Raw genomic sequence first — 26201 nt, forward strand, 5'->3', positions numbered from 1 at the left:
ACTCGACGCATTTACTCGTGGTTCTGTTTTACTCTACAAATCGAAGAGCGTACATTGTATGCTCTAACTGGAGCATGCCTGCAAGCTCGCTCTACCTAGCGCATGCCTGCCAAGCATGCACTAAGAAGTGCATACGTGGCATGTACACCCTAACCAAAACTCATAGTGCAAAAGTTGTCTGTATCAGGAAGCGTGTTCATAGCATGTATGCGCTTTTAGTGCACGCTTGCTCTAGAAACTGAAGAGAGTGCATGGCATGCTTCTCCTAGGAGTCAACCACAAAGCACGCTCTTCCCAAGAGCATGCTTCCAAGCACACTCTTCCCAGGAGCATGCTTGCAAGCACTCTCTGGGATATGGACTAACGAAGAGGCACGCTTTCATCTTAGAGAGTGCTTGCAAGCATGCTCCTAGGAAGAGCGTGCTTGCCAAGCATGCTCCTGGAAAGAGTGTGCTTGAAAGCATGCTCTTGGGAAGGGCGTGCTTTGTGGTTGACTCCTTGGAGAAGCATGCCATGCACTCTCTTCAGTTTTTAGAGTGGCAAGCATGCTCTAGCTAGAGCGTGCTTGCTTGCAGGCATGGTCCAGAAAGAGCATACAATGCACGCTTTAAGATTTGTAGAGTGGATGTCCCCATGAACATCGTCCCCAAGGCAATTCGTCCCCTGTTAATTTGAGCCAAATTCTTATGTCCCCATACAAAAGTGTCCCCTCCAATGCAGAAGTTGCAGAACAATTGCCAACCGACGGTGTGACTACAGGACTGCAAATATTCAAATCGACACGGTGCGGTCTTGAACGTTAGAACGCTTATACCGTACTTGTTTTTACAGGAAACGCCGTACTTTTTTTTTACAGGGAATCCCGTACATTTTTCCCCGGCAATCCCGTACTTTTAATACCTATCAAAAACTGCTATAATTTTGTTCAGTCGGTTGACCCTCTTTTTCCAAGTTCCTGATGTACGCAACTGCTGAAGTCGGACTCCTGGACCCCTCTTCCGACCACTCGTTGGAAAGGTCTTGACGAGACCTATTGAAAGGTGCAATAAAATTTTTCAGTCGGTCGACCCCCTTTTTTCAAGATCCTGATGTGGACACTTCTTGGAAGCGGCCTTTGTTGGGACCAGATCTGGAATTTCCTACGGCATGGACTGTACGGAAGAACAGTAACTACTGTTAAGAGACTACGGAATATTTTGTAAAACAAGTACGGTAAATACTGTAGACTGTACGGAGGATACTGGTTTTTGAAGTACGGTAAAGTTTGGCAAAAAAATTATCCAGGATTTACCGTCATTTTTTCTCAAAGTGTAATTTTGTTCAAATCATGCACTTTGACTCCGAAAGTCAGTGCTCTGGTGAAGTGTTGCAGATGCATTAATCCGAAATCCTCAAGCTTCCTCGTCCCGATGCTGACTCCGTTGCGCGTGACGGCGGTGTGCCCGGTGTCGGCGGACAAGTGTACTCTACAAACTCAACTGTGTACATGGTACACTCCACCTGGAGTGTACATGCATGTACACTTCAACCTGAAGTGTACTTGGCATGTACACTCCACGGTGGCGTGTACCTTCAGGTACACTGTTGCTGGCTCCCTGCTGCAGGTATGAGCCACCTGGCATGGACTTGGCAAGTACACGCCAACCTGGAGTGTACATGCCAAGTACACTTCAGGGTGAAGTGTACATGCCAAGTACACTCCAGGGTGAAGTGTACATGCCAAGTACACTCCAGGGTGAAGTGTACATGCATGTACACTCCAGGTGGAGTGTACCATGTACACACTTGAGTTTGTAGAGTACCCCCCGGCCCAGGGAGCCCTCAGGTACATCTCGCCTAGGACCAAGGTACCCGGGGTACACAACGCCTAGGCTCAATGTACCCCGGGTACCTCAGGTCTGGGGGGTACACTGACCCTAGGCGAGTTGTACCCCGGGTACAAAAAGCCTAGGCGAGTTGTACCCGGGGTACAAAAAGCCTAGGTGAATTGTATCCTCCCTCATCCGAGGGGAGGATACAACTAGCCTAGGCGAATTGTACCCCGGGGTACAAAAAGCCTACGGAGTCATTATAGACACGCAGCGTTTAAATAATAAAAATGGGTCTTATATACACGCAGCGTGTATATAATATATATACATCTTATTTTCACGCAGCGTGTCTCCAAGGCCCAGTTTTATTATTTACACGCAGGAAAAGTTTTGCTGCGTGCAAATAATATTTTGGCTTTTATTTAAACGCTGCGTGTCTCCAAGGCACTAAAAAATTATTGGCACGCAGGATTCTAAAAAGTCTTCCGACCGGCGACTGAGTCCGGCATGGCGGCTTGGTGGGTGAGTGGGTCCGTGCTTGCACGGGAATTTTTTGGCCCGGGTTCGAGACTTGCCCTCTTCTCAAAAAATTTCTGCGTGTCAATAATGAAAACCGGTGTTGTTTCAACGCTGCGTGTTTATAATAAATTCACATGTTATTTACACGCAGCGTGTCTGCAAGACCCAGTTTTATTATTTACACGCAGGAAAAGTTTTGCTGCGTGCAAATAATATTTTGGCTTTTATTTAAACGCTGCGTGTCTCCAAGACACCAAAAAATTATTGGCACGCAGGATTGTAAAAAGTCTTCCGACCGGCGACTGAGTCCGGCATGGCGGCTTGGTGGATGAGTGGGTCCGTGCTTGTACGGGAATTTTTTGGCCTGGGTTCGAGACTTCGTCTTTTTCTCAAAAAAATTCTGCGTGTCAATAATGAAAACCGGTGTTGTTTCAACGCTGCGTGTTTATAATAAATTCACATGTTATTTACACGCAGCGTGTCTGCAAGACCCAGTTTTATTATTTACACGCAGAAATTTTTGAGAAAAAGGCGAAGTCTCGAACCGGGGCCAAAAAATTCCCGTACAAGCACGGACCCACTCATCCACCAAGCCGCCATGCCGGACTCAGTCGCCGGTCGGAAGACTTTTTACAATCCTGCGTGCCAATAATTTTTTGATGCCTTGGAGACACGCAGCGTTTAAATAAAAGCCAAAATATTATTTGCACGCAGCAAAACTTCTCCTGCGTGTAAATAATAAAACTGGAATTGCAGACACGCTGCGTGTAAATAACATGTGAATTTATTATAAACACGCAGCGTTGAAACAACACCGGTTTTCATTATTGACACGCAGAAATTTTTTGAGAAGAAGGCGAGTCTCGAACCCGGGCCAAAAAATTCCCGTGCAAGCACGGACCCACTCACTCACCAAGCCGCCATGCCGGACTCAGTCGCCGGTCGGAAGACTTTTTACAATCCTGCGTGCCAATAATTTTTTGATGCCTTGGAGACACGCAGCGTTTAAATAAAAGCCAAAATATTATTTGCACGCAGGAACATTTTGTCCCACATGGCCACCGTCGGTGGACGTCTGAGGGGAAAAATCCTGCGTGTCAATAATTTTTTTTCTGTTATATGCACGCTGCGTGTACATAAAGTCCAATTTTATTATTTAAACGCTGCGTGTATATAATATTAGTCAAAAGCCTAGGCGAATTGTATCCTCCTTCATCTGAGAGGAGCCCGTTAGGTTTGGTTAGGAAAGGTTGTACGATTTATTTTGAGAATCAGATCTGTCGCGAGTAGAGTAAGATCTGTCACGAGCCCGTTAGGTTTGGTTAGGATTGGTTGGACAATTCAGTTTTAGAAGCCTTCCGTCGGTTCAATTAAAAACCAACCATTGACGCCCTGCCGGGGAAGAATATAGTTCCCCTCGTCCAGTCGTATCCTTCCCTCGGGCGAGAGAGGATACAATTCGCCTAGGATTTTTGTACCCCGGGGTACAATTCGCCTAGGCTAGTTGTATCCTCCCCTCGGATGAGGGAGGATAAAATTCACCTAGGCTTTTTGTACCCCGGGTACAACTCGCCTAGGCTTTTTGTACCCTGGGGTACAACTCGCCTAGGCTCAGTGTACCCCCCAGGCCTGAGGTACCCGGGGTACATTGAGCCTAGGCGTTGTGTACCCCCGGTTACCTTAGTCCTAGGCGAGTTGTACCCGAGGGCTCCCTGGGCCGGGGGTTACACTTCGCCGCTTACACCGGCACGGTGGCGCTGCTGGTCGCCCGCCATTCTGGTACCGTCCAGTGGCTCCGTAAAAGTACCCGAATGATACGTTGCCCATATAACACTGATCAAAATATGTCCGCCACCGACTCAAGGTGTCGTTGCACTTACTCGTTCACCGTGCTGTCGCGCGCTCTTTCGCAGCTTAACACTCGTCTTGCGCCTCGACCACATTCCGCTGCGAGAACTACTCAGCTCGACTGAGACGAGGTCGATGCTGCCGCCGACTGCCGCGGCATACAGGACATGAGCCCCGTCCCGTTTGAGCCCCTTTCCGATGGTCTGAGCCCGGATTGAGCCCCGATTTAGCCCCATTTGAGCCCCTTGGCAATAAATCATGCAAAAATGCTTGATTTCAGGTCGCGGGGCTCAAATGGGGCTAAATCCGGGCTCTGAAAATTGGGGCTTGGGTCGGGGCTCAAGTCGGGGCTCAACCCGGGCTCATGTTAGGGCTCAGACCATCGGGGCTCAAACGGGACTGGGCTCATGTCCTGTATGCCCGAAGCTGCTCACCTGCTAGTACTACGTAGTAGCCACTCAACTGCAAAAGTTAGTCTTGGAAGTTTACGGAAAAGGGCTTTTGTAAATTCACGAAAGTTCTCGTTAGTTCATTGGCAAAGTACGCGAGGTATCTCCGTAAATCCACGAAGAATCTTCCGTTCCCAGAGAAAAAAACTTCCCTATTCCTGCGGACACGCCATGCTTAACTTAAAATCCGCCACCCACTGAAATATATATTTTGCGTCCTTCAGCTGAAGAATTTTAGTGGATTCAGCTCATCGTTCGTTGAACCGTTGTACTGAATACATAGAAATCACTCTGGGGTGCACCTGTCGAGTTGGTTTGATGATGAACTTCACACGCATCAAGTCTCGAGTCCAATGCAAATTTCATGTACACTCCAAATATCTTGCAATGTTATGGTCCCGGCCTTTGAGGGCAGCGGTCTTCACTGTAGGAACAGTAGTACAGCTGTCACTGTAGTTCAGAGTACCGTAGAACGGGGTAATATGAGACATGAAGGAAAATCGAGACAAAGCGCACTTTAAATTGGCAAATTGGTGCAATTGGCAAAAAATGATGAGACACGTGACCATACTATTGCATTTATTAGCACGCTTAAAACCTTAAACGCTTAAGTATTTTGAGAACAAAATATTTTATGAGCATAAACTATTAAGTTTGCTGTACGGAGAAATAGTTCGTTAATTACGAAGTATTTTCTTCACAAGCTTATGTAGGCCCTATGCTGAAAATACTCCAAAAAAAACTATTTTAGACCCTACAAAGAAATGTAGCTCTACATTTCTTTGTAGGGTCTAAAATAGTTTGCAAGGTTTTCAGGGTGGGCGGGCGCACTTAAGCTAGGACATCACGAGACTCTTCGATGTAGAAGTCGCTCTTGGGCACACAGCTCATTCTGATAGCCACAATTAAATAGCGGAGGCCGACACAAAATAAGCCTGCAGAAAGAATCCTTATTTTAAAAAAAGCTGCACCAGGCCGACGTCATGCTTCACTACCCGTTCAACGCACACTAAATGTTATGTACAATTTTGTACGAGATATCAAAGTTTTTTTGAACACGAAATTTTCGTGCAACTTTCGTACGAAAATCTGCACATTTTTCGTCATTTTTGGACAAAATTGTTCAAGATTTCGTACAAATTGGTACGAAAAGTTCGTGTGCACAAAAAAACTGTGATGTCTCGTACAAAATTTGTACAAAATATTTAGTGTGCGGCATGGATCACTCGTCTTTACTTACCAACCGAAACAATAACGAACGCAAAGTGTGTTAGTAACAAGATGGCCTGAAAAAAGAACAAAAAATTTATGTAAGTACGAAGCCTCTACTTAAACTGATAATATGAGTGTAGGGCAAGTAGGGTTGTCCCCTAGCTTTCCAGCGCAAGTCTGTAGCAAACTTGGATTTGCAGTGCACACGGAAAAATGATCCAGGAAGCGGAAGAAGGGGATAACTAAATTTTGGGCATTTTTCAGGAGAAACAAAAAACTGTTAGCAGGGAAAACTAAAACAAAACAAATGAATGTTGCATATGTTAATAATTTCAAAAAGCATTAGTAAAATTTTGAAAAAAAAAATCAAAAGTGTAAGGTCACCCCGTAGAGGATTTCTGCGACTTATCACTTTCCGCTGAAATGGAAAACAGAGTCAGCTCACCTTATATTTCCTAAACAAAGAGGAATTTGGAGACAAGTCAAGTGGAACAATAGTCTGCATAAAGTGTATGTTACTCTGGTGTATTTTTTGGACTTAGCTCTTTTTTCCAAATTGAAATTTAAAATTAAGGGGGGGTTAAGTTGAGTTGATTCTTTTTACACTAGATCCATAAAAACACAAGTTGAGTTATATCCTTTTGCCAATTTGTCAAACGGACTCATGTAGACTAAGGTTGAGTTATCTCCATTTTCCAATGAAATTTAGACTGTAAAAGGGGTTAAGTTGAGTTATACCCTTTTTCCATGTGAATTTTCTCCTAAACTGCTTGGAATTCAGTCAAATAATTTGGAGTAATGATGTAAACCATTCTAAGGCACAATAATAAAATAAAAACTCAATTTGGGGATAAGTCAAGTTATTCCCTTCTTCCGCTTCCTGGATCAAATACAGGGTGAGTTTTCTCGATGTGTCAATAAATTGAAGATAGCTTGGGCATCCCGAGGGGGTCATTTTTCACCAGTGAACTAGTGGGCACAAACGTCTAGGTACGGAGAAAATTGGTGTTCAGTAATGGGCGCTCTTAAGGGGAGGTTCTGGTGAAAATGCTATTTTCTCCTAAATAGGTCCCACTGTGAAAATTAGTTAAAAATTTGATGTCTCATCAGGTATTTATTAAAATTTTTCATTGGGGAGGCACATTCTATGCCCTGAACCCAGTCGCAGAGCCTTTTTCTCCCATTTAGGCTATAACTTTGAAAATCTTCTTGCGCATACTATTTTGTCGTAAAAGGTTGGCTTAGACATTTTTGACTTCTTCGATTCATTTTTTAAAAATGCCGGCATGCACATCTCAAAATGTCAATTGCATTTTTATTCGCAAGCTTTCTAACCAAGCATTTCGCTCTAATTGATCAAAAATGTGCAAAATAGACAAATTTTAGGGACTTTTCAGCTTAAAAAGCTAATAATTAATAACATAATGGAAGTTTTGAGCTATGCATGCCGGAATCTTTTGAAAATGAATCGCAGAAGTGAAAAATGTCAAGGTCAACCTTTTGCGACAAAATAGTATGCGCAAGGAGATTTTTTAAGATACAGCTGAAATAGGCTCAAAAAGACTCTTCGACTGGGTTTACAGCCTGGCATGTGCCTTCAAAAGTCAAATTTTAGTCTCCTCTATGAAAAATTTTATATTCCGAACAAATTGTGACTGTGGGATCCATTTGGAAAATTGCAAGATTTTCATCAGAACCTCCCCTTAAGTGCGTGATACGCACGCGCTGCCACTGAGGGTCTCAGGACCTCACGAGCGGGTGTCGCGGGTCAAGCGGGGATGCTTCGGGACTCGCGTGGGTGCGGTGGATCTCTTAATTGTCTTTTCTGAGAGTTTGCCGAGGGTCTCAAGTGGCTGTCGTAGTTGCCTGCGTAACAGTGGACCTCGCGGCTGTCTTCGAAAGGGTGGCAGGACTCCACGGATACTTCTGCGAAGCCAGTGGCACGCCCGCGAGCCGCGAGTTCTGCAAGTCCCTTGACACCCACTCGAGAGTTCCCGCCATCCCCAGAGGCAGCGGGTGCCTACCTCGTAGGCGCCAAGTTAAATTACAAAACACTTACCATCTCAGTAACTAGACGTTTGCGCCCACTAGTTCATTGGTCAAAAATGATCCACTAGGAGTGCCTAAGCTTCCTACAAATTATTGACACATCGAGAAAACTCGCCCTGTAATAGGGTACTTTCGTAGATCCCTGAACCGGAAGCACACAGACGCCATGTTGGCGGAAGTAGATCCAAACTTGACATGGGAAAGAGACGTTAGTCAAACGTATCGGCCACACTTGAACATAAACAGTCGTTTGATACTTGTTTGCAGCGCATATATGTGTTTCGCGAGCAATATTTGTACAGCTCGGCTATAGTTTTAGATCCGAAGAGAGGTTAGTTTCCGGCCAATTTGGCGTCTGCTGGTCTGCTTGCTTCCGGTTCAGGATCTACGAAAGTACCCTATTAGTTGGTCTAACCGATTCGGTCGGTTTTGGCCCATCTAATGTTATGTTTGTACACGCTCTGCAAATTCAAGTGTGTGCCAGGCATGCACTTCTTGGTGCATGCCTGCAGGCACACACTTCTTTTCTGCATGCCTGGCAGGCACACACTTCCTGGTGCATGCCTCAGGCACACACTTGCCGTCACTTATTGGCTGAGCGATAGCGAAGCCCGTTACTCCAGTGCGGTTGAAAAGTTTTGTCTGTCTATGTGTGTGTGTGTGTGTGTGTGTGTGCACTACTCCTCCTTAACGTCTCGGCCGATCTGGCTGAGATTTTGCAGGCTTATTAGGTATGTTCTTGGCTCGGCACACGCGAAATATCACTATTCTAGCTCAACTGGTTCAGTTTTCATAGCCGAAAAACACCTAAAAAACGGCGAAAAGTCGAGTTTTCTGCAGGCAGATCACCACTGTCTTGAAGAAAGGGGGGTCTGGGGGGCGGAGCCCCCCAGCCCCGACAACTTTAAAAGTTACAAAGGTCAAGATCGTGTTATCTGTAGATGAAGCAACTCTATCTAGAATGAAGGGGGGTCTGGGGGGGCCAGCATGCAACAAGTAGACGATGGACAAGCCAATGCCTGCCGAAGGCAGGCTGGCGCCGCAGGCCAAGGTAGGTACGCCGGGCGCGGATTGGAGGAACAGGCCGCGAGACATCGCGAAGCCTGCTACGACAAGACGCGGTCTGGCGTAAACCTACCTTGTATAGAAATTACAAGTTACAATCAAAAATTCCATCTCAAGTGGGCGCAGTATTTCAATGTGCGCCCACCAAAGAAGATGGAGATTGAGAAACCATTACATTCAAATTACGCCTATGATTTTGAAATACGAAATTAATTTTGTTTGCAGAGGATAATGTACTGACACCTGAGGTTCTGTCACTGGCCCTTGACTGTGAGTGTTGGAAGTGCGCTTCTTATTGGCTGAGCGATAGCGAAGCCAGTTACTCAGACGGGGTTGAAAAGTTTTCCCTGTCTGCGTGCGTGCGTGTCCGCACTACTCCTCCTGAACGGCTCGGCCGATCTCGGTGAGATTTTGCACACTTTTTTGGCATGTCCTTGGCGAAATTTCACCATCCTAGCTCAACTGGTTCAGTTTTTATAGCCGAAAAACACCTAAAAAACGGCGAAAAAACGAGTTTTCCGCAGGCAGATCGATTCTGTCTTGAAAAAAGGAGGGTATGGGGGGCGGAGGCCCCCCCCAGCTCAGACAAGTCAAAAAGTCACAAGGGTCAAGATCGCGTGTGCCGAGCCAAGGACATACCCAAAAAGTGTGCAAAATCTCACCGAGATCGGCCGAGCCGCTCAAGAGGAGTAGTGCGGACACACACGCACGCAGACAGGAAAAATTTTTCAACCCCACCTGAGTAACAGGCTTCGCTATCGCTCAGCCAATGAAGGGGGGCCTGGGGGGCGGACAAGCCATTGCCTGCCGAAGGCAGGCTAGCGCCGCAGGCCAAGGTAGGTATGCCAGACGTGGATTGGAGGAACAGGCAGCGAGACATCGCGAAGCCTGTTACGACAAGACGCGGTATGGCGTAAACCTACCTTGTAAATTGATAAACTCAACGAAAATGAAAAGCTGGAAGACTCCATCATTCATTCTTTGCGTGTAGGTGCGCTGAATAGGATTTAAACCCTGACAAAAGGCCACTGTCACATGATGTACTAAGGCTGTCACATGGTGTACTGCGTGGGGTACGAGGTGACACTTTGACTTAGGCCCATTGATGCATTCTTTCTGAAACCAAATCAACTTTCCGGGTCAATGTGAAGTTTTGGCCTACCAATTTTTTTATCAAGAGGCCCTCACTAGGAGAGACTCCCTGTAAAATATTTTTGCAATCAGACCAATAGTTTGGGAGAAAATGTCAAAAAACCATTTTCACCCATTTTAGCGCAATTTAAGGTTGAAAAATTTCAAAGTGCCAAAATGTAGCTAAATTAAGGGGGGACATCACTCCAAAATGATCAAAAATTGCAACTTTTTTAAATTAAATTATATTATAGACCATTCCTTTCTGCGTCGAATGGTGAAAACCGCATTCCGGAATTCGAAAAATTGCAGTTTTAGTAGATTGTGGGCCGCAAACATGCATAGGGGAAAAGCCTAGTTTCCCCAACTTTGATTGCGTTTTTCTCGGAACATGAAATTGAAAACGGTTGCAGGCCTCTAGGGCGCAGTTTTTGAGCTACAACGGGGAGATTTAGCATGGAATCTCCTACGACATGCCGCTATGGTTGGAAGCAAAATAATTAGCATTTGTTAATTTTTATTATATTTCTAACGTTTAAAATTGAACAATTTTGACCAAAAAAATTGAACAATTTTTTTGGTATGTAACAAATACAACTTAAAATGAATTTTTAAATGTGATTGAGGTACCCACCATAGCCAGACATATCAGGAAGACTGTTACCAAATTTCAATGTTCTAGGTCAAACCGTTTGGCGTCCAGCGCTGCAACAGTGCGAAATGGTCTAACCTGACACTCAAAAATGTGTTTTTAACGAAAGCGCTGTACTTCCCTGGCGGATTGACTTGGTGTTGTTTTATTCTTTAACTGTTAAAATATGAACAATTTTTCTCTTTCCGTTTGGTTTTTATGACGTTTTTACAAAAGCACTGTTTTTGGAGTGATGTCCCCCCTTAAGGTCCCACTTCCCCAATGCTTTTCTTATATGATAGAGCATATTTAAAAGTAATTTTGAGCCACTTTGGAGTCAGCTGACTTTACGCGTTACCCCAATCGTGTAACATTATAGGAAATTTACGCAATTTTCATTTCTCAAATACTCCGATTCAGAACTGGACCGAATCAGGCCCAAAGCATCCTTATAGCCCTAACACTGAGATTCCAAACACTATGAGTATAGCACGTATGGTGCAATGCGCTGTGATATCGCACCATACGTGCAATGCCACAGCCATATTGCACCTTTGGTGCAATGCTTCCCGAAAAGGCCCCATGCTAATGCATGGGAAATGGGAGGCATTGCACTTCATGTGCAATGCTTTTGCATTGCACCAATTGACGCTATACTCATAGCGTTTGGATTCTCAGTGAACTAATAACCCAAGTAGTCATCAAAAATATATTTCATTTGTGGATTCTGGAGCCAACTTTATAATCTTAAGTCTTTGTAACTCGATGAATGACCTGTTTTGGACTCGGATGCATATTTTCTCCATCCGAACAACTCAGATGGAGCTCAAAACAGATTTTTAGCTTAAAGTAACTTTCTCTCTTGTAAATGAGCCCAAACCACCTGGAGGAAGGGGTCAAAATTGCCTCACATCAAATTCCACTGCTTTCCGGCAAAATTCCTAAAGCATCAAAAACCTGTCTTTAGACAAAAGCAATGAAATGACCACCAGAAAAAATAATGTTTATCTGATGAGACAGACCCTTTACCTTATGCTGTTGTTTTCTTCTGGTGGTCATTTCATTTCAAGAAAACAACAGCATAAGGTGAAGGGCCTGTCTCGTCAGATAAACATTAGTTTTTCTGGTGGTCATTTCATTGATTTTGTCGAAAGACAGGTTTTTGATGCATATTTTGCTATGTCAAAGCCACATTAGAGGCAGCTGACTTTAAGCGTTACCCTAATCGAGTAACATTATAGGAATTTTGCCGGAAAGCAGTGGAATTTGTTGTGAGGCAATTTTGACCCCTTCCTCCAGGTGGTTTGGGCTCATTTACAAGAGAGAAAGTTACTTTAAGTTAAGAATCTGTTTTGAGCTCCATCTGTGTTGTTCGGATGGAGAAAATATGCATCCGAGTTCAAAACAGGTCATTCATCGAGTTACAAAGACTTAAGATTATAAAGTTGGCTCCAGAATCCACAAATGAAATATATTTTTGATGACTACTTGGGTTATTAGTTAGGGCTATATAAGGATGCTTTGGGCCTGATTCGGTCCAGTTCTGAGTCGGAATATTTGAGAAATGAAAATTGCGTAAATTTCCTATGATGTTACACGATTGGGGTAACGCGTAAAGTCAGCTGACTCCAAAGTGGCTCAAAATTACTTTTAAATATGCTCTTTCATATAAGAAAAGCATTGGGGAAGTGGGACCTTAATTTAGCAACATTTTGGCACTTTGAAATTTTTCAACCTTAAATTGAGCTAAAATAGGTGAAAATGGTTTTTTGACATTTTCTCCCAAACTATTGGTCTGATTGCAAAAATATTTTACAGGGAGTCTCTCCTAGTGAGGGCCTCTTGATAAAAAAAATTGGTAGGCCAAAACTCCACATTGACCCGGAAAGTTGATTTGGTTTCAGAAAGAATGCATCCATTCAACTCGGGGTAACTCAGCAACCAAAACAGATAAATAAGAAATCTCAACAGTAATTAATTTTAAGGTGAGGAATCATTTTGTTCACATGACTACTTATGGATGTAACGTTATTGATATTTTTGGGTTGACGGGCACTTGAACAAAAACCGTCACATGGTACCACACCTTCCCTTACCTCGCCCAAAATTGGGTATTGATCATGACTTTTTCATTCTCAGTGTAAGTGCAACGCAGTGCAACCCGTACGAGACCGCACTCTCGCCTTCACCGAGTAGGTCGCAGGCCCGCTTACAATGTGGAACCGTCCAACGGTTACACTAAGATGTCCTGTTCGAGTAACGAACATTGCGTTCGGAGAGCGAAAATTTTGTTAGCAGAGCGGGAAGTTCGTTGCAGCAGTGAATTCGATCGTTTTTTCAACGGACTGGTTCGATAGCACAGCCGAATTTATAGTTCGCTACTATAAGGATCTAATTTGCTGCAGCAAAGATGGATTCATTGAGGCAACAAACTGCTCTTCTGACGACATTGTCGGTACTGGTACGAAACATACTCAGTTGAACCTAAACCAACCGACAATTCGGTCGGGCTAACAAAGTTTTTGTAGGACTCACTAAGTATTTTTGACCGTGGAGTTGGCTGAAACCTGTTCCTTACCACTGAAATACCAATGCTGACCAAAGTGAGGGTGATCCCAACGAAGAAGAAGTGGCAAGGGACGTCTTTCGTCCTAGACCTGTAACACAACTTGAAGTTCGTTCGGAGCTACGCGGGAGCAGGTCCCCCGTCAAGGCTTTATAACGCAGCCAACCAGAGTGGCCTCACTACAAACCTAGCATTCTAACAAGTACACGTTTACATACGCATGCCTACAAGTACACTCTTACTGACGCGTACTTGCACCGAATGTCCTGTCAATGCCGTTAACCAATGTTTGCTGTTATGCAATTCACGGCGTTTGCTGTGAACTAGTTCACGGCGTTCACTGTGATCTGGCCACAGTAAACACCGTGATTTGGAGCCTGATTTGCAGTACTTCGGTGCTCAGCGGCGTCAAACTCACAGTGTTTACTGTGGACCACACGGTAAAAACGGAACCTGGTTTTCTCAGGAAGCCTATGGTGGAGACATAGGCGATTTCCAGGGAGCTCCTGGGAAAACCAGGATCCGTTTTTACCGTGCAGATCGCAGTAAACACCGCGAACTAGATCACAGTGAATCGCGTGAGCAGATCCCAATAAACGCTGTAAATTGACCTACAGTGGAAACTGGAAATAAATTAACGGCATTGACAGGACTTTTTTTTGCAGTGTGGCCAAGTACACACATACGGTAGTACATGTGTAGCATATGAGTCACGCACCCTCAAAACCTTACGAAGCGAGGGGGGCCCCACTCGGTAATAGTAGGGTACACTGAAAAAAAAGTCTGGTTATAAGTACTAGACCAATCCTAGTTAAACGAGTATTAGTTACGCATACGAGAATCCTAGTAACTCTTACCAGATGATCAGTTGAAGTAACCAGATCGGGTGTTGTGACATTTACCAGGTGTCTGGTTAATAATCCTAGTAAATTTTACTAGACTGTTCAGTAATTGGCGCCATACGTAAAACTTCGAAACATTTGGTTCAATTGAAATGTTAGCGTGTCAAAAAGTTAACTGCAACCGGTTTCGTTTATTTTCGGAGTCTTAAATCCGGAAGAAACACTGGGAGTATTTCCCTGAGCCAGACACGAAGAGAGTCACCAGGTGCGGATCCCCTCGACCCGCAGGTGACGTGGTGGCACAGTGGTAACGTGCTCAGCTCACAAGTGTGAGATCCCGGTTCGAATCCGGAGGAGAGAAGGAGGGGAGAATTGATTTAGAGGCGATTCGTGAAGGAAGTCGTAATCACATCAGGTTTCAATGCTACAAAAATATTTTTTTTTAAAATTTTGGACTTCTTCCTTCAGCTTTGCAAGCACATGAACTAACCAGGATGTTTGGTAAAAACTGCCAGAAGGGGACCCTGCGGCATTGTAAGGGTAACTATAAATCTGGTACGGTTTACCAGACTGAGGCTAAGTAGACAGTTTGGTATTTTTTACCAGAATTCTAGTTGAGTTATATTCTATCAGACAGTCTGGTATTTGGTACCAGAATTCTGGTTATCGTTACTAGACTTTTTTTTCAGTGTATTATCGAATCGTCAATTTTCGTCGTAGAGTTCCCAAATTCGGCGCGCACGCACCATTTTCGATGCTCTTTGAGATAAGGTGAGAATTTCCGCGATCCGAGCACTTTTAAAATTCACTAAAAATAGGTCAGAAATACGGGTCGCGACGGACGACAACATGGCTCCGACTAGCGAGGGTGGTGTGGTGACGGTGGCGCCATCTCTCGGCACCCATCGGTGCTACGTCAACTACGACCTGTGAGTGTCAACACGTGAACTAGTAGTTTAGACCGTGAACTAGAACGTTAGAATTATGAAGTGCCCTGTATATTTAGCGTGGCTTAACGTCCTCGATAGTTTGGGGCCACCTGAACAATGGGGACCAATGAAAAAACACTACCGAAGGTCATTCTGGGACCCCCATTTGAGATACAACAGTCGAGTGGTAATTGCGTCTTTCTGCTACCAGAATGGAGACAATATGTACAGCACTATTGAGTTTCTGAGGCGATTAAACTGCGACGAAGCGAAAATAACCAAGATGAAGGATCTATTCCAGTACTGAAACGATGAAGAGAATGGCTTTCACCGTCGTAGCCGTTACTGGAGCTGGGACATGTACGGACATGTTTCAAGGATGTTTTGCTGATTTGAATAGACAGCCAAGACAAGGACAAGCGCAGTATGTTGTGCATTAAATAGAAGGAAGATTTTTAGCGGTATTAAAGGTAGACTTTGTTGGGTATTGCTTATATCTCTCTGTATAAAAACAAACTTTGTAAAAAGACTTTAAAAAACAAAAACAAACTGATTCGCACTGTTAAAAATAGTCGTAAATTTACGACATTTTGCAGAACAATTATGTCGTTTTAAAACGACATATTTTTTTACGACTCAAGTCGTAAATATACTACTTGAGTCGTAAATTTACGACATATTTGTCGCTAATTTTGATAGCGAGACGTTCCGTTTTGAAACGAATTACGTCGTAAATTTACAACTTAATCGTTAGTTTACGAACGATCGTAATTTATCTATTGAGTATGTCGTGCAGTTATGACTTCAGTCGTACATTTACGAATCTTGTCGTAAATTTGTGTAAAGAATCGTAAATGAACGACACAAATCGTAAATAAGCGAGCGAAATTGCAACTTTTCATCAACTTTTCGGGGATTTCAGATTTCAAAATATGTAATCGCGATTACGACATTGTCGTAGAGAAATGATTATTTTGTCGTTCAGTTGCGACTAAGTAGTTTCAGAACGATTCTTGTCGCTATCAAAATTAGCGACGTTTTTGTCGCTAATTTACGACAAAATTTCTGACAGTGCGATTCATTCACAGAATCACCCTTCTAGCTGCCTAGAGGGAAATTAAACAGTGTACCTCACCTTGACATGGCCGAGAAACGCTTGGAATCTATAAGCAGGAGTCCCTCTCAAGTATGGGGCCGTACACAATCCACGTTGACCGATTTTGGCCGATTTTTGACTCCCCCCCCCTCCCTCTGTCCACGTGCATTTCTGAAAAAAATAGGAAAATCAGAAAAACGCAAGGAATGGTGATTTAAACGTCAATTTAATAAAAAATAATTAACAATGAATTAAAAACAGTCTCATTCCCGCTCCGTCCATGGCATGGCTTCAGCCAGCCAGCCACGGCATGGCAAGGCGGCAGACGGACGGACGCGGGAACGCGGGCGGCCGCCCGCCAGCGCGTGGAGTAGTGACAAACGACGCGGCCGAAAATATACCGCGCGGCAGTTTTTAGTGCTCGGAAGTGTCAACGTGGATCGGACATGAACACCCCCCTCCCCCACCGTGGATTTCCGTGGATTTTTTGGACAACCCCCCCCCCCCTCCCCCAAAACGGTCAACGTGGTTTGTGTACGGCCTCTATTGCCGATACATGAACTTGTCCACACGTTCTGCCAATAAATTACTCCTAAGGACCTCGGTATGTCAACAGAATTGTTTCAACCTCTGCCAGTAGCCTTCTGCCCCATTCGTACATGTTCCATCAGCGCTCTTGAACTCCTTGGAATGATTGACAATGTTATGGGTGTAGTTAAACTTGTCAAGCGCTTTGTAGGCTGCCCATCCGTCGGTCCATATTATACTACCAGGTCGCACATATTGGCGTATCAGGGCCCTGTGGCAAAAAGGTACGGGAAATCCTGTTAATTTTTTTGCCAGGATTCTCCGTAGCCCTCTTATCAATATTCTCCGTAGGCTCTTACAGTATTCTCCGTAGGACCGCACAGTATTCTCTGTAAATCCGCACAGTCTTCTCCGTAGGACCTCGAAGACTGTACAGTCCTACGGAGATCACTGTGCGGTCCTACGGAGAATACTGTGCGGTCCTACAGAAAATACTGTAAGAGCCTACGGAGAATATTGATAAGGGGCCTACGGAGAATTACCACAAGCCGTTTACAGAATTTTCCGTAGCTTTTTGCCACAGTGGGGAAGAAGGATAGCTTCGTCACGTTTAACTACACACACGCGGATAAAAAGAATTTGTTGTGACAACGAAAATGTATGTTGATTTTGGGATAGCTAAAAAAAGTTGTTGGGCGTACTACCAATTTGTTGTCAGAACGAACATTTCGTTCTGACAACGAACTATATCGTCAGGAGTACTAAACACAATAAAAATGAATGTTTGTACTCCTGACGAATAATTTGTCGTGAGAGCAAAGTGTTCGTTCTCACAACAAATTTATAGTACGTCTAACAACTTTTTTTTTGCTATCCCAAAATCAACATACATTTTCGTTGTCACAACAAATTCTTTTTTTACGTGCAGCACCACACCAACTTTTTCTTGAGAGTCGTACATTCCCAGAACACACTTCTCTTTCCTAGTCTTCCGGACTCCTCTTCCTCTGTTATATTTCCGCTTTGTTATGACACTCTCATCGATTTGCACTATTGTCCCTTCGCCTCCTAACTCAGCATTGGGCATTTCCAAAATTTTCCACTACGCTATGTCCCTGTACAGTGGTAGAAGTAATAGTAACAGCAGTCATAATAACGACATTTTAATTAAAATGCTTAGGAATGTACCTGAAGTAACGGTGGTACTGGACGGACAACCGCCTCCCTCGTAACTCCAGCTACCTTGTGAGTATCGTTTGAAGAAACGTGGCATACCCAGAAGCACACACACACACACAAAAGTATCATCAAATGAAAGATGGGTACCTTAAAAGAAAGTCCCGGTGGTAAGGCTGGAATATTTCTTGCACTAAGGACAATATGCAGCATAATGCCCCTTGTATCTGCTATTGCGTATCAGCTCCTGTTTCCTTTTGCAAGTTCAAACTTTACATGTCTTGAGTGCTTGTAAGAGGCCTCAGCCTGAAGGACCAGCACTACCTCCTTCTCACCCTGAGCAAAAATGGCATAGATGTCTTTTATCGACTGAATTTCAGTAAGCAACATGTTTCTCTGGTGTCTTCCCCGATCTGGCCCATTCAACCTGTTCTAGCCGGCTCCCGCGGTACACCGGTCGCAGTTGACGTAGTACCGGTGGGTGCCGAGAGATGGCACCACCGCCCCCCCCCCCCCCCCCCCCCCAGTCAGAGCCATGTTGTCGTCTGCCGCGACCCGTATTTCTAACCTACTTTTAGTGAATTTTAAAAGTGCTCGGATCATGGAAATTCTCATCTTATCTTAAAGAGGGCTGAATTTGGGAACTCTCCGACGAAAATTGACGATTCGATAATACCCTACTATTACCAACCACTCAAGGAATCCTGTGTCCCTGGAACCATGGAAATCCCTGGAAAATCCGAAATCTTTCTCCCAAAAGGGCAAAAACAGGCAGGCTTTAAGGGGAGGTTCTGCTGAAAATCTTGCCATTTTCCAAATGGATCCCACAGTCATAATTTGTTCGGAAGATAAAATTTTTCATTGAGGAGACTAAAATTTGACTTTTGAAGGCACATGCCAGGCTGTAAACCCAGTCGAAGAGTCTTTTTGAGCCTATTTTGGCTGTATCTCAAAAAATACTATTTTGTCGTAAAAGGTTGACCTTGACATTTTTCACTTCTTCGATTCATTTTCAAAAGATTCCGGCATGCATAGCTCAAAACTTCCATTATATTATTAATCATTAACCTTTTAAGCTGAAAAGTCCCTAAAATTTGTCTATTTTGTGCATTTTTGACCAATTATAGTGAAATGCTTGGTTAGAGAGCTTGCGAATAAAAATGCAATTGACATTTTGAGGTGTGCATGCCGGCATTTTTAAAAAATGAATCGAAGTGAAAAATGTCTAAGCCAACCTTTTACGACAAAATAGGATGCGCAAGAAGATTTTTAAAGTTATAGCCTAAATGAGAGAAAATGGCTCTGCGACTGGGTTCAGAGGGCATAGAATGTGCCCCACACTGCAAAGCCAGTGGTAAGTTTGCTTGCCACAAATTTGGCAAGCCGTTTTGAATGCCAAAATTTGGCAAGCTTTGGTCGGCACTCTTCATAAGCTTGCCAAATTTTGGCAAGCTGGGGAGTATTTCCGGGCCAAGCTTGCCAATTTTTGGCATTCAAAACGGCTTGCCAATTCAGTGGCAAGTAAACTTACCACTGGGATTGCAGTGCAATGAAAAATTTTAATAAATACTTGATAAGACATCAAATTTTTAACAAATTTTCACAGTGGGACCTATTTAGGAGAAAATAGCATTTTCACCAGAACCTCCCCTTAAAGTGGACGAAATCAGACGAAATCTCTTGTATTAAAAATTTTGGGCCCCTCGTTACGATTTATTTTGCATACATAAGTACAAACTACTTTACTTTGCTATTCTAAGAAACAGTTGGTAAATTACAAAGTATTTTCTTTGTAAGCTTACGTATGCTCAAAACTTTGTTGTTGTAACAAACTGCTTTCCTTTGTAAGGCCTAAAATAGTTTGTCAGGTCTTCTCAGTGCAGGGCGGGGCCAAGCATCCAGATTGTAGGGATGCGTTTGTAACTGTTTTCCCTAATGTAAGTAGTGAATCCGGTTAAAAGTGCAGTTCGATCCCAGCCCAGCACCGCCGCACAGTGGGCCACGAAGCCGGTTGAGGCGGACATAATTCTCCCAGGCCATACCAATGGTTATTTTGACGTTTAACTTGGTAGTCGGGGGTTTGGAGTGGCGGAGAATCCGTTTTTGGCAATATCTGATGCATTGGACCGTCCTTGAGCACCTCAAGTGCGAAATTTGACAATATCTGATGCATAGGGACCTGTCACGCCAAGACAAGGTCTGACAAATTTTCTGCATTTTCATAGCAAACGCAAAAACCATAACATGCACTCACGTTGTCAGCGTGTCAGCGTAAAACAAAAAAAGTGCCGCCTCTGCAAGGTTTAATTTTAACAATTTTGTTAGAGTGTAGTAAAAATGAAGCTGGACACCACAAAAATCGTCCAAAATCAAAAGTAAATGTATGAAAATGTTCGTGAAGAAACGCCCTTTCACGAGATGTCAATAAAAAGTTTGCTGCACAAAAATTAAAAGTATTTTTTGTGTTTGAAATCATGCATATTTACTGCACCAAAGTGGCGCAAATCGTTTGGCGCGTGTTTGACCACATGTATGTTTGCCTCAACGTGTCCCTGCGTTAAAATTCTGTCCAATCCTGCTCTACAAACCAAAGAGTGTACATGGTACGCTCTAACTGGAGCATGCCTGCAAGCACGCTCTAGCTAGCGCATGCCTGCCAAGCATGCACAGTGCATACATGCCATGTACACGCTAACTGAAGCATACATTTACTGCATAAGGGATAGGGAGTTTTCTGCATCAGGAAGCGTGTACATGGCATGTATGCACTAGTTAGTGCATGCTTGGCAGGCATGCGCTAGTTATAGCGTGCTTTCAGGCATGCTCCAGTTAGAGCATACTATGTACACTCTTTGATTTGTAGAGTGGTTCCTTAGAATATTAGGAAGAGATGACATCGACGTGTCTTAAATGAACTCACGTATCTCCACCAGACCGACAGAACTATCGTATCTCCCGGAGGCCGGTAGAACTACTATACTTACCGTACTCTGGCGGCGCCGATAGAAAAGACTTAATTCGGGAGATCTGGGAAGACTATTGTATCGCTTTTTAAGCCTGTTTCTAAGAAATTTAATTGAAAGGTTAAGTGTCACTAACATTCGGAAAATGAAATGAGTTTGACGTCACTGTCAACCTATAATATCTCCTTTCATTTTCCAAAATTGTAAGACAAACTTAACCTTTCAATTCAATCTCCTTGAAACACGCCTAAAAAGCGATATAATAGTCTTGCCAGATCTCCCGAATTACGTCTTTTCTATCGGCGCGGCGCCGGCCGAGTACGGTAGTTCTACTGGCGTCCGAGAGATACGATGGTTCTATCAGTCTGGTGGAGATACCGAGGGGTCCTATTCAAAAGATCTTATCTGCGCGTTCCCCCCAAGACAATCTTATCTTAAACGCAGGCAAATTCCACTCAGTTTGATCATTTGATACAGCTGCAAATCAATATAATTTGTGATTAAATTCACTGAAATGTGAAGATGAAAGATCAAAGAAACCAACAGTGCATGCAGAAATATATTCCGCTTACTCTCGTACCCATTACAAGTGGTCAAACTGAGTGAAATTCGCCTGCGTTTAAGATAAGATTGTCTTGGGGGGAACGCGCAGATATGATCTTTTGAATAGGACCCCTCGATACGTGAGTTCATTTAGGACACGTCGACATGAAAAAACTTACAGATTTGAGAGTTGAAAAAATGGAATTATGTCCGCCTAAACCAGCTTCGTGGCCCACTGTGCGCCGCTCAAGCAGCTAAAATCTCCTTGAGATGTTCTTTAACAGTTTGAACTTACTTTCTGTTGCAGTGTGGACACTTAACGAGGACCGCGGTGTGAGAAGCTTTTGACTGCAACAGAAAATAAAACCACGGGTAAAAGAGTACTGGTAATATTGGTTTTCAAAACAATGGGAATGGCATCCCCCCTCGAAAAACTAGACTTGCTTAGAGTTGCTTTCAGAAGTACCATTGCGTGGAGTAAGTACGATAGACGCTTTGAGTCGTCGCCGTGTGAAGAACCGTCGAACGGGGTAATATGAGACAAGTTTTGAGGTTTTTTGTAAATTTCCTCCTTTTAATTTCATTTTGAGGTACTGAGGTGTTCATCACTTGTCCATTTACCCTTTGGCTACACTCCCACCAAATTTTTCAATTACCCTCGGAATGCCGTCCCATATTTCCCTGCAATGTGGGGTACTATAAGACAAAAGAGAAAAATTGCTCAGAAGTATGGAAAATTGGCTCATATTGGCGGGTTTAGAGCTTTTAAGTTGTTTTCATTCATTTGAAAGATGATTGGGGACTATAATGAAGAAGATATAAAATCTGGAGGGAAGAAAAATGGGTGTCACTAAAGAGAGCTGAAAAGGTAAGAAGTCATGAGTTGTGCCTGTCACATGAAAATACTAAACGAAGAGCATAGATACCGGTAAGGTAGTAAAACAAATTCGTGTTAAAATCTTTATTTTTTGATATTATTAACATTGGAGTATGTTTGGCTTCATGTCTAAAGCGAAAAGAGGTGTCGCTGTTTTCCGTGCTAAGTAACAAAATTGCAGCCTTCTGGAACAGGCAGCCCGGGAGTAGACATTACGGAACCAAGTTTTGTCCTGATTATGTTGACATGATTGCCTACAGATTTAAACCTCGTTCGGACGAGAACCCGAGTTCTAACCGAGGTTTCTGGGGATGTTTGTCCTTACTTTATGAAACTTGTCCGGATTTAGAGGTTTTCTCTTTGGTTCTTAATAATCCTGGCGAGTCTCTGATTGCCTCCGTGCGTTTCCTGTTGCGCAAGTTCAGGCACCACCCTCAGGCTATGAAGAGAACAGTGCTTGGGCCTGCGGGGAATAGCCCAGTTCTGGTCGGGGGACCTTTTAGGTTTGAAGGTTGTGGAATAAACACGGAAAAATGGTACGGAAAAAAAGTACGGAACGTTCCGTAGTTGGCAAGTACGGACGGTCCAGGCAAATTATTGACCAGACATGTTCATGTTCCGTACTTTTTCCGTACTTTTTTCTCACAGTGAATTCTTAACAGTCGCGAAACTGGTTCCTGGTTTATGATTAAGTGGGTATGGGGTGATTTGTAACAGATTTTGAAATTCTCTATACAAAATTAAGAACATTCTGCATATCGGTGTCAAACTTGTGCCAGTTGAGCAGTCTGGCCCTTCATCTAGACTGTGCAGCTCCATTGGATCAATCTGGAGTCCGTAATCTTTGAAATCCAAGACGCTTTCCAAACCCTTGCATGCTTTTACGAATCGCCCCAGCATGGGGTGATTTGTTACAGCCACTGTAAATCCAAAGGCAATACTTTTGGTACCTTTTTTGGCGATACAATTCAGTATTGCCAATAAACGGCCTTACGAAAAAGTATTGCCTTCAAAACGGCGATACACAAAAGTATCGCCAAAATTTGGCGATACTTCGGAGTATTGCCACAATTTGGCATGAAACGTTGAACAAATCAAGGGGACAAGTTCCCAGTTCAATGCCGTGGTTTTGGCGATACCAAAAAGTATCGCCAAATTTTGGCGATACTTCTGTGTATCGCCGTTCTGAAGGCAATACTTTTCCGTAAGGCCGTTTATTGGCGATACTTAATTGTATCGCCGAAATATGTACTCAAGTATCGCCTTTGCATTTGCAGTGGCCATGGGGCTTTTCATAACATCCTACACATTAAATGAAACATCGTCGGGAATGTTATCTCCTCCAGCATTTGTTCTTCGGATGTTCTGCAGACGCCTTAAAATCTACATTACAAGCTGCCGTTGACCGCCTCAGCATTAACTGACCGGCTATGTCAACCCTAACCTCACTTTTTTCAATTTTGGAGGAAAGAATAGAATAACTCGCTTTAAAATGCATTTTGAGCTGTGTAAATGTATTGGAATTAGGCAGCAGATGATTCGAGAAATAATTCAAGCATTTAATAGAAAAAACTACTTACATTCTTGTTTTTATACGGGTCTGTTACGAATCACCCCAAATGCCTGTTACGCAAGAAATCCGTCCCTAACTATCACTGGACAAAGTAAAAGCAACTTATGCCACGTGGTTACATTGTAAAGGGGTCACGCTTCAAGGCCCCAACGGTACTTCGATGGTGATTCATACCTGGGGAGCCTCAGACAGAAACTTCCTAGAACGCAAAATAAAAGATTTGCCTGTTTTCGGTGTACCCTATATTTCAGACTCCCTCCAAAACTGTACCTCGGCGGCGACTGAAAGGGTCTATCTACACTACAAACCTAACTGTCTACTAAGTACACACTTACAAATGCATGCTTGCAAGTACACACTTACAAACGCATGCTGGGCCAAGTACACACTTACAAACGCATGCTTGCAAGTACACACTTACAAACGCATGCTTGACGCATGGAGTTTATACGGCGTCTAGCATGCGTTTGTAAATGTGTACTTGCAAGCATGCATTTGTAAGTGTGTACTTGGCTAAGCATGCGTTTGTAAGTGTGTACTTGCAAGCACGCATTTGTAAGTGTGTACTTAGTAGACAGTTAGGTTTGCAGTGTATGCACTGAGAATGAAAGAGTTATGATCATGACTAAGATTTTGGGCGAGGAATTCCTTACTACCCATATTTGGGTGAGGAAGGTTTCCTCACCAAAATTTCGGTCATAATACTATGGAGCCATATAGGCAGCTGATACACCCTTCCTCACCCAATTTTAGGCGAGGAAACGATCCTCGCCCAAATTTGGGTGATAAAGTATACCTCGCCCAAAATTGGGTATTGATCATGACTTTTTCATTCTCAGTGTGGCGGTAAAAGAATAACTCATCATGTAGAGATTTTTCGCTGTTGAGCCATACCGTTAAAATGGAGGTCCTTTTACAGTGGCAGCACGTGAAAGCGTTCTCCTGCATGGCCGCTGAGTTCTGACTAGGGGGCGAAGCAGGACGCAAGGCGGAACGTGTCTCAGGTTCCTGTCAAATCCAGTTGATCGGTCAGTTTCCAGAAAAATTTCCGGGGATTCCCACGAATATCGGTCAGTTCTCAGATTGTTTTACCGTGAATGACAGGGCACCGCGTGACAGTAGATTAGACTGGCATCAGCCGTTAAACAGCCGAAGCATTCACGATTCTAGCGCGTGGAACGAAGTTACCTCTAGCACTACGCAGCAACAAACTGAAAATGCTTTGGCCCCGAGTCCTTCCATGTTCCCGTAATGGCAGCACCGGTCCGATCTGGTATCTCTGAGCGATAACGAAGCCACTCAACTGATAAGTGATCCACGAAGCGGAAGAAGGGGTTAAGGCCAGGGACAGGTGAAAGAATGAAGAAGTTTGGTGAAATTTAATGAAATGAGTTCTGGGTGACCTTCCTCTTTCAGGATCTGTCGGGACTTCGACTATCCGGGACCTGGAAGTGCTTAAAATACATCTTTTCGCACACTCCTGCATTTCCGACATTTTAGTAAAATTGTCCGTTTTGCCATCAAGGGGAGGTTCTGGTGAAAGTCTTGCCATTTTCAAAATGAACCCCACTGTCATAATTTGTTGGGAATATGCAATCATACTTCAAAGAGACCATGAGCTCATGAAGAGACTAAGATTTGATTTTTGGAGGCATATGCCAGGTCTTGAACCCAGTCGAATTGTCTTTTTTGGACTGTTTTGGCTTTATTGGCTGAGCGATAGCGAAGCCTGTTACTCCAGTGCGGTTGAAAAGTTTTGTCTGTCTGTCTGTGTGTCTGTCTGTCTGTGTGTGTACACTACTCCTCCTGAACGGCTCGGCCGATCTGGCTGAGATTTCGCAGGGTTATTAGGTATGTTCTTGGCTCGGCACACGCGAAATTTCACCATCCTAGCTGAAGTGGTTCAGTTTCTATAGCCGAAAAACACCTAAAAAAACGGCGAAAAATCGAGTTTTCTGTCGGTAGACCTCTCCTGTCTGGATGAAAGGGGGGTCTGGGGGGGCGGAGCCCCCCAGCCACGACAAGTTGAAAAGTTACAAGGGTCAAGATCGTGTTATTTGTAGATGAAGCACCTCTATCAAGAATGAAGGGGGGTCTGGGGGCCCCCAGCATGCAACAGTTCTGAAGTAACTGGTGATGGACAAGCATTGTCTGCCGAAGGCAGCCTAGCGCCGCAGGCCAAGGTAGGTACGCCAGGCGTGGATTGGAGAAACAGGCAGCGACACATCGCGAAGCCTGTTACGACAAGACGCGGTCTGGCGTAAACCTACCTTGTTCAGCTGTATCTTAAAAAATCCTCTTGCGCATACTATTTTGACGTAAAAGGCTCATCTTCACATTTTGCACTTCTTCCAGGATTCCAGGCGAGGATTCCTGTATCTCAGGAACTGCTT

At 43.9% G+C, this 26201-nt stretch overlaps 1 protein-coding gene across 2 annotated transcripts; it reads right to left on the reverse strand.

Annotated features, from left to right (window-relative positions):
* Nucleotides 1-5189: 5189 nt before the first annotated feature.
* On the reverse strand, nucleotides 5190-25056 carry LOC117647217. Of its 2 annotated transcripts, XM_034388859.1 has the most exons (7): nucleotides 24901-25056; nucleotides 24703-24816; nucleotides 21654-21706; nucleotides 13294-13372; nucleotides 5868-5913; nucleotides 5442-5562; nucleotides 5190-5376 (listed from the first exon to the last, which is right to left on the reverse strand). In XM_034388859.1, the coding sequence occupies exons 2-6, from the start codon at nucleotides 24754-24756 to the stop codon at nucleotides 5459-5461; spliced, it is 336 nt and encodes a 111-aa protein (XP_034244750.1). In that variant the 5' UTR covers nucleotides 24757-24816; nucleotides 24901-25056; the 3' UTR covers nucleotides 5190-5376; nucleotides 5442-5458. The 2 variants fall into 2 exon arrangements, with proteins under 2 accessions (XP_034244750.1, XP_034244749.1); XM_034388858.1 differs by having other exon boundaries at nucleotides 5190-5562.
* Between the last annotated feature and the right edge of the window lie 1145 nt (nucleotides 25057-26201).

The sequence above is a fragment of the Thrips palmi genome, unplaced genomic scaffold (genome assembly GCF_012932325.1).
Source record: "Thrips palmi isolate BJ-2018 unplaced genomic scaffold, TpBJ-2018v1 HiC_scaffold_2, whole genome shotgun sequence".
NCBI lineage: Eukaryota > Metazoa > Arthropoda > Insecta > Thysanoptera > Thripidae > Thrips > Thrips palmi.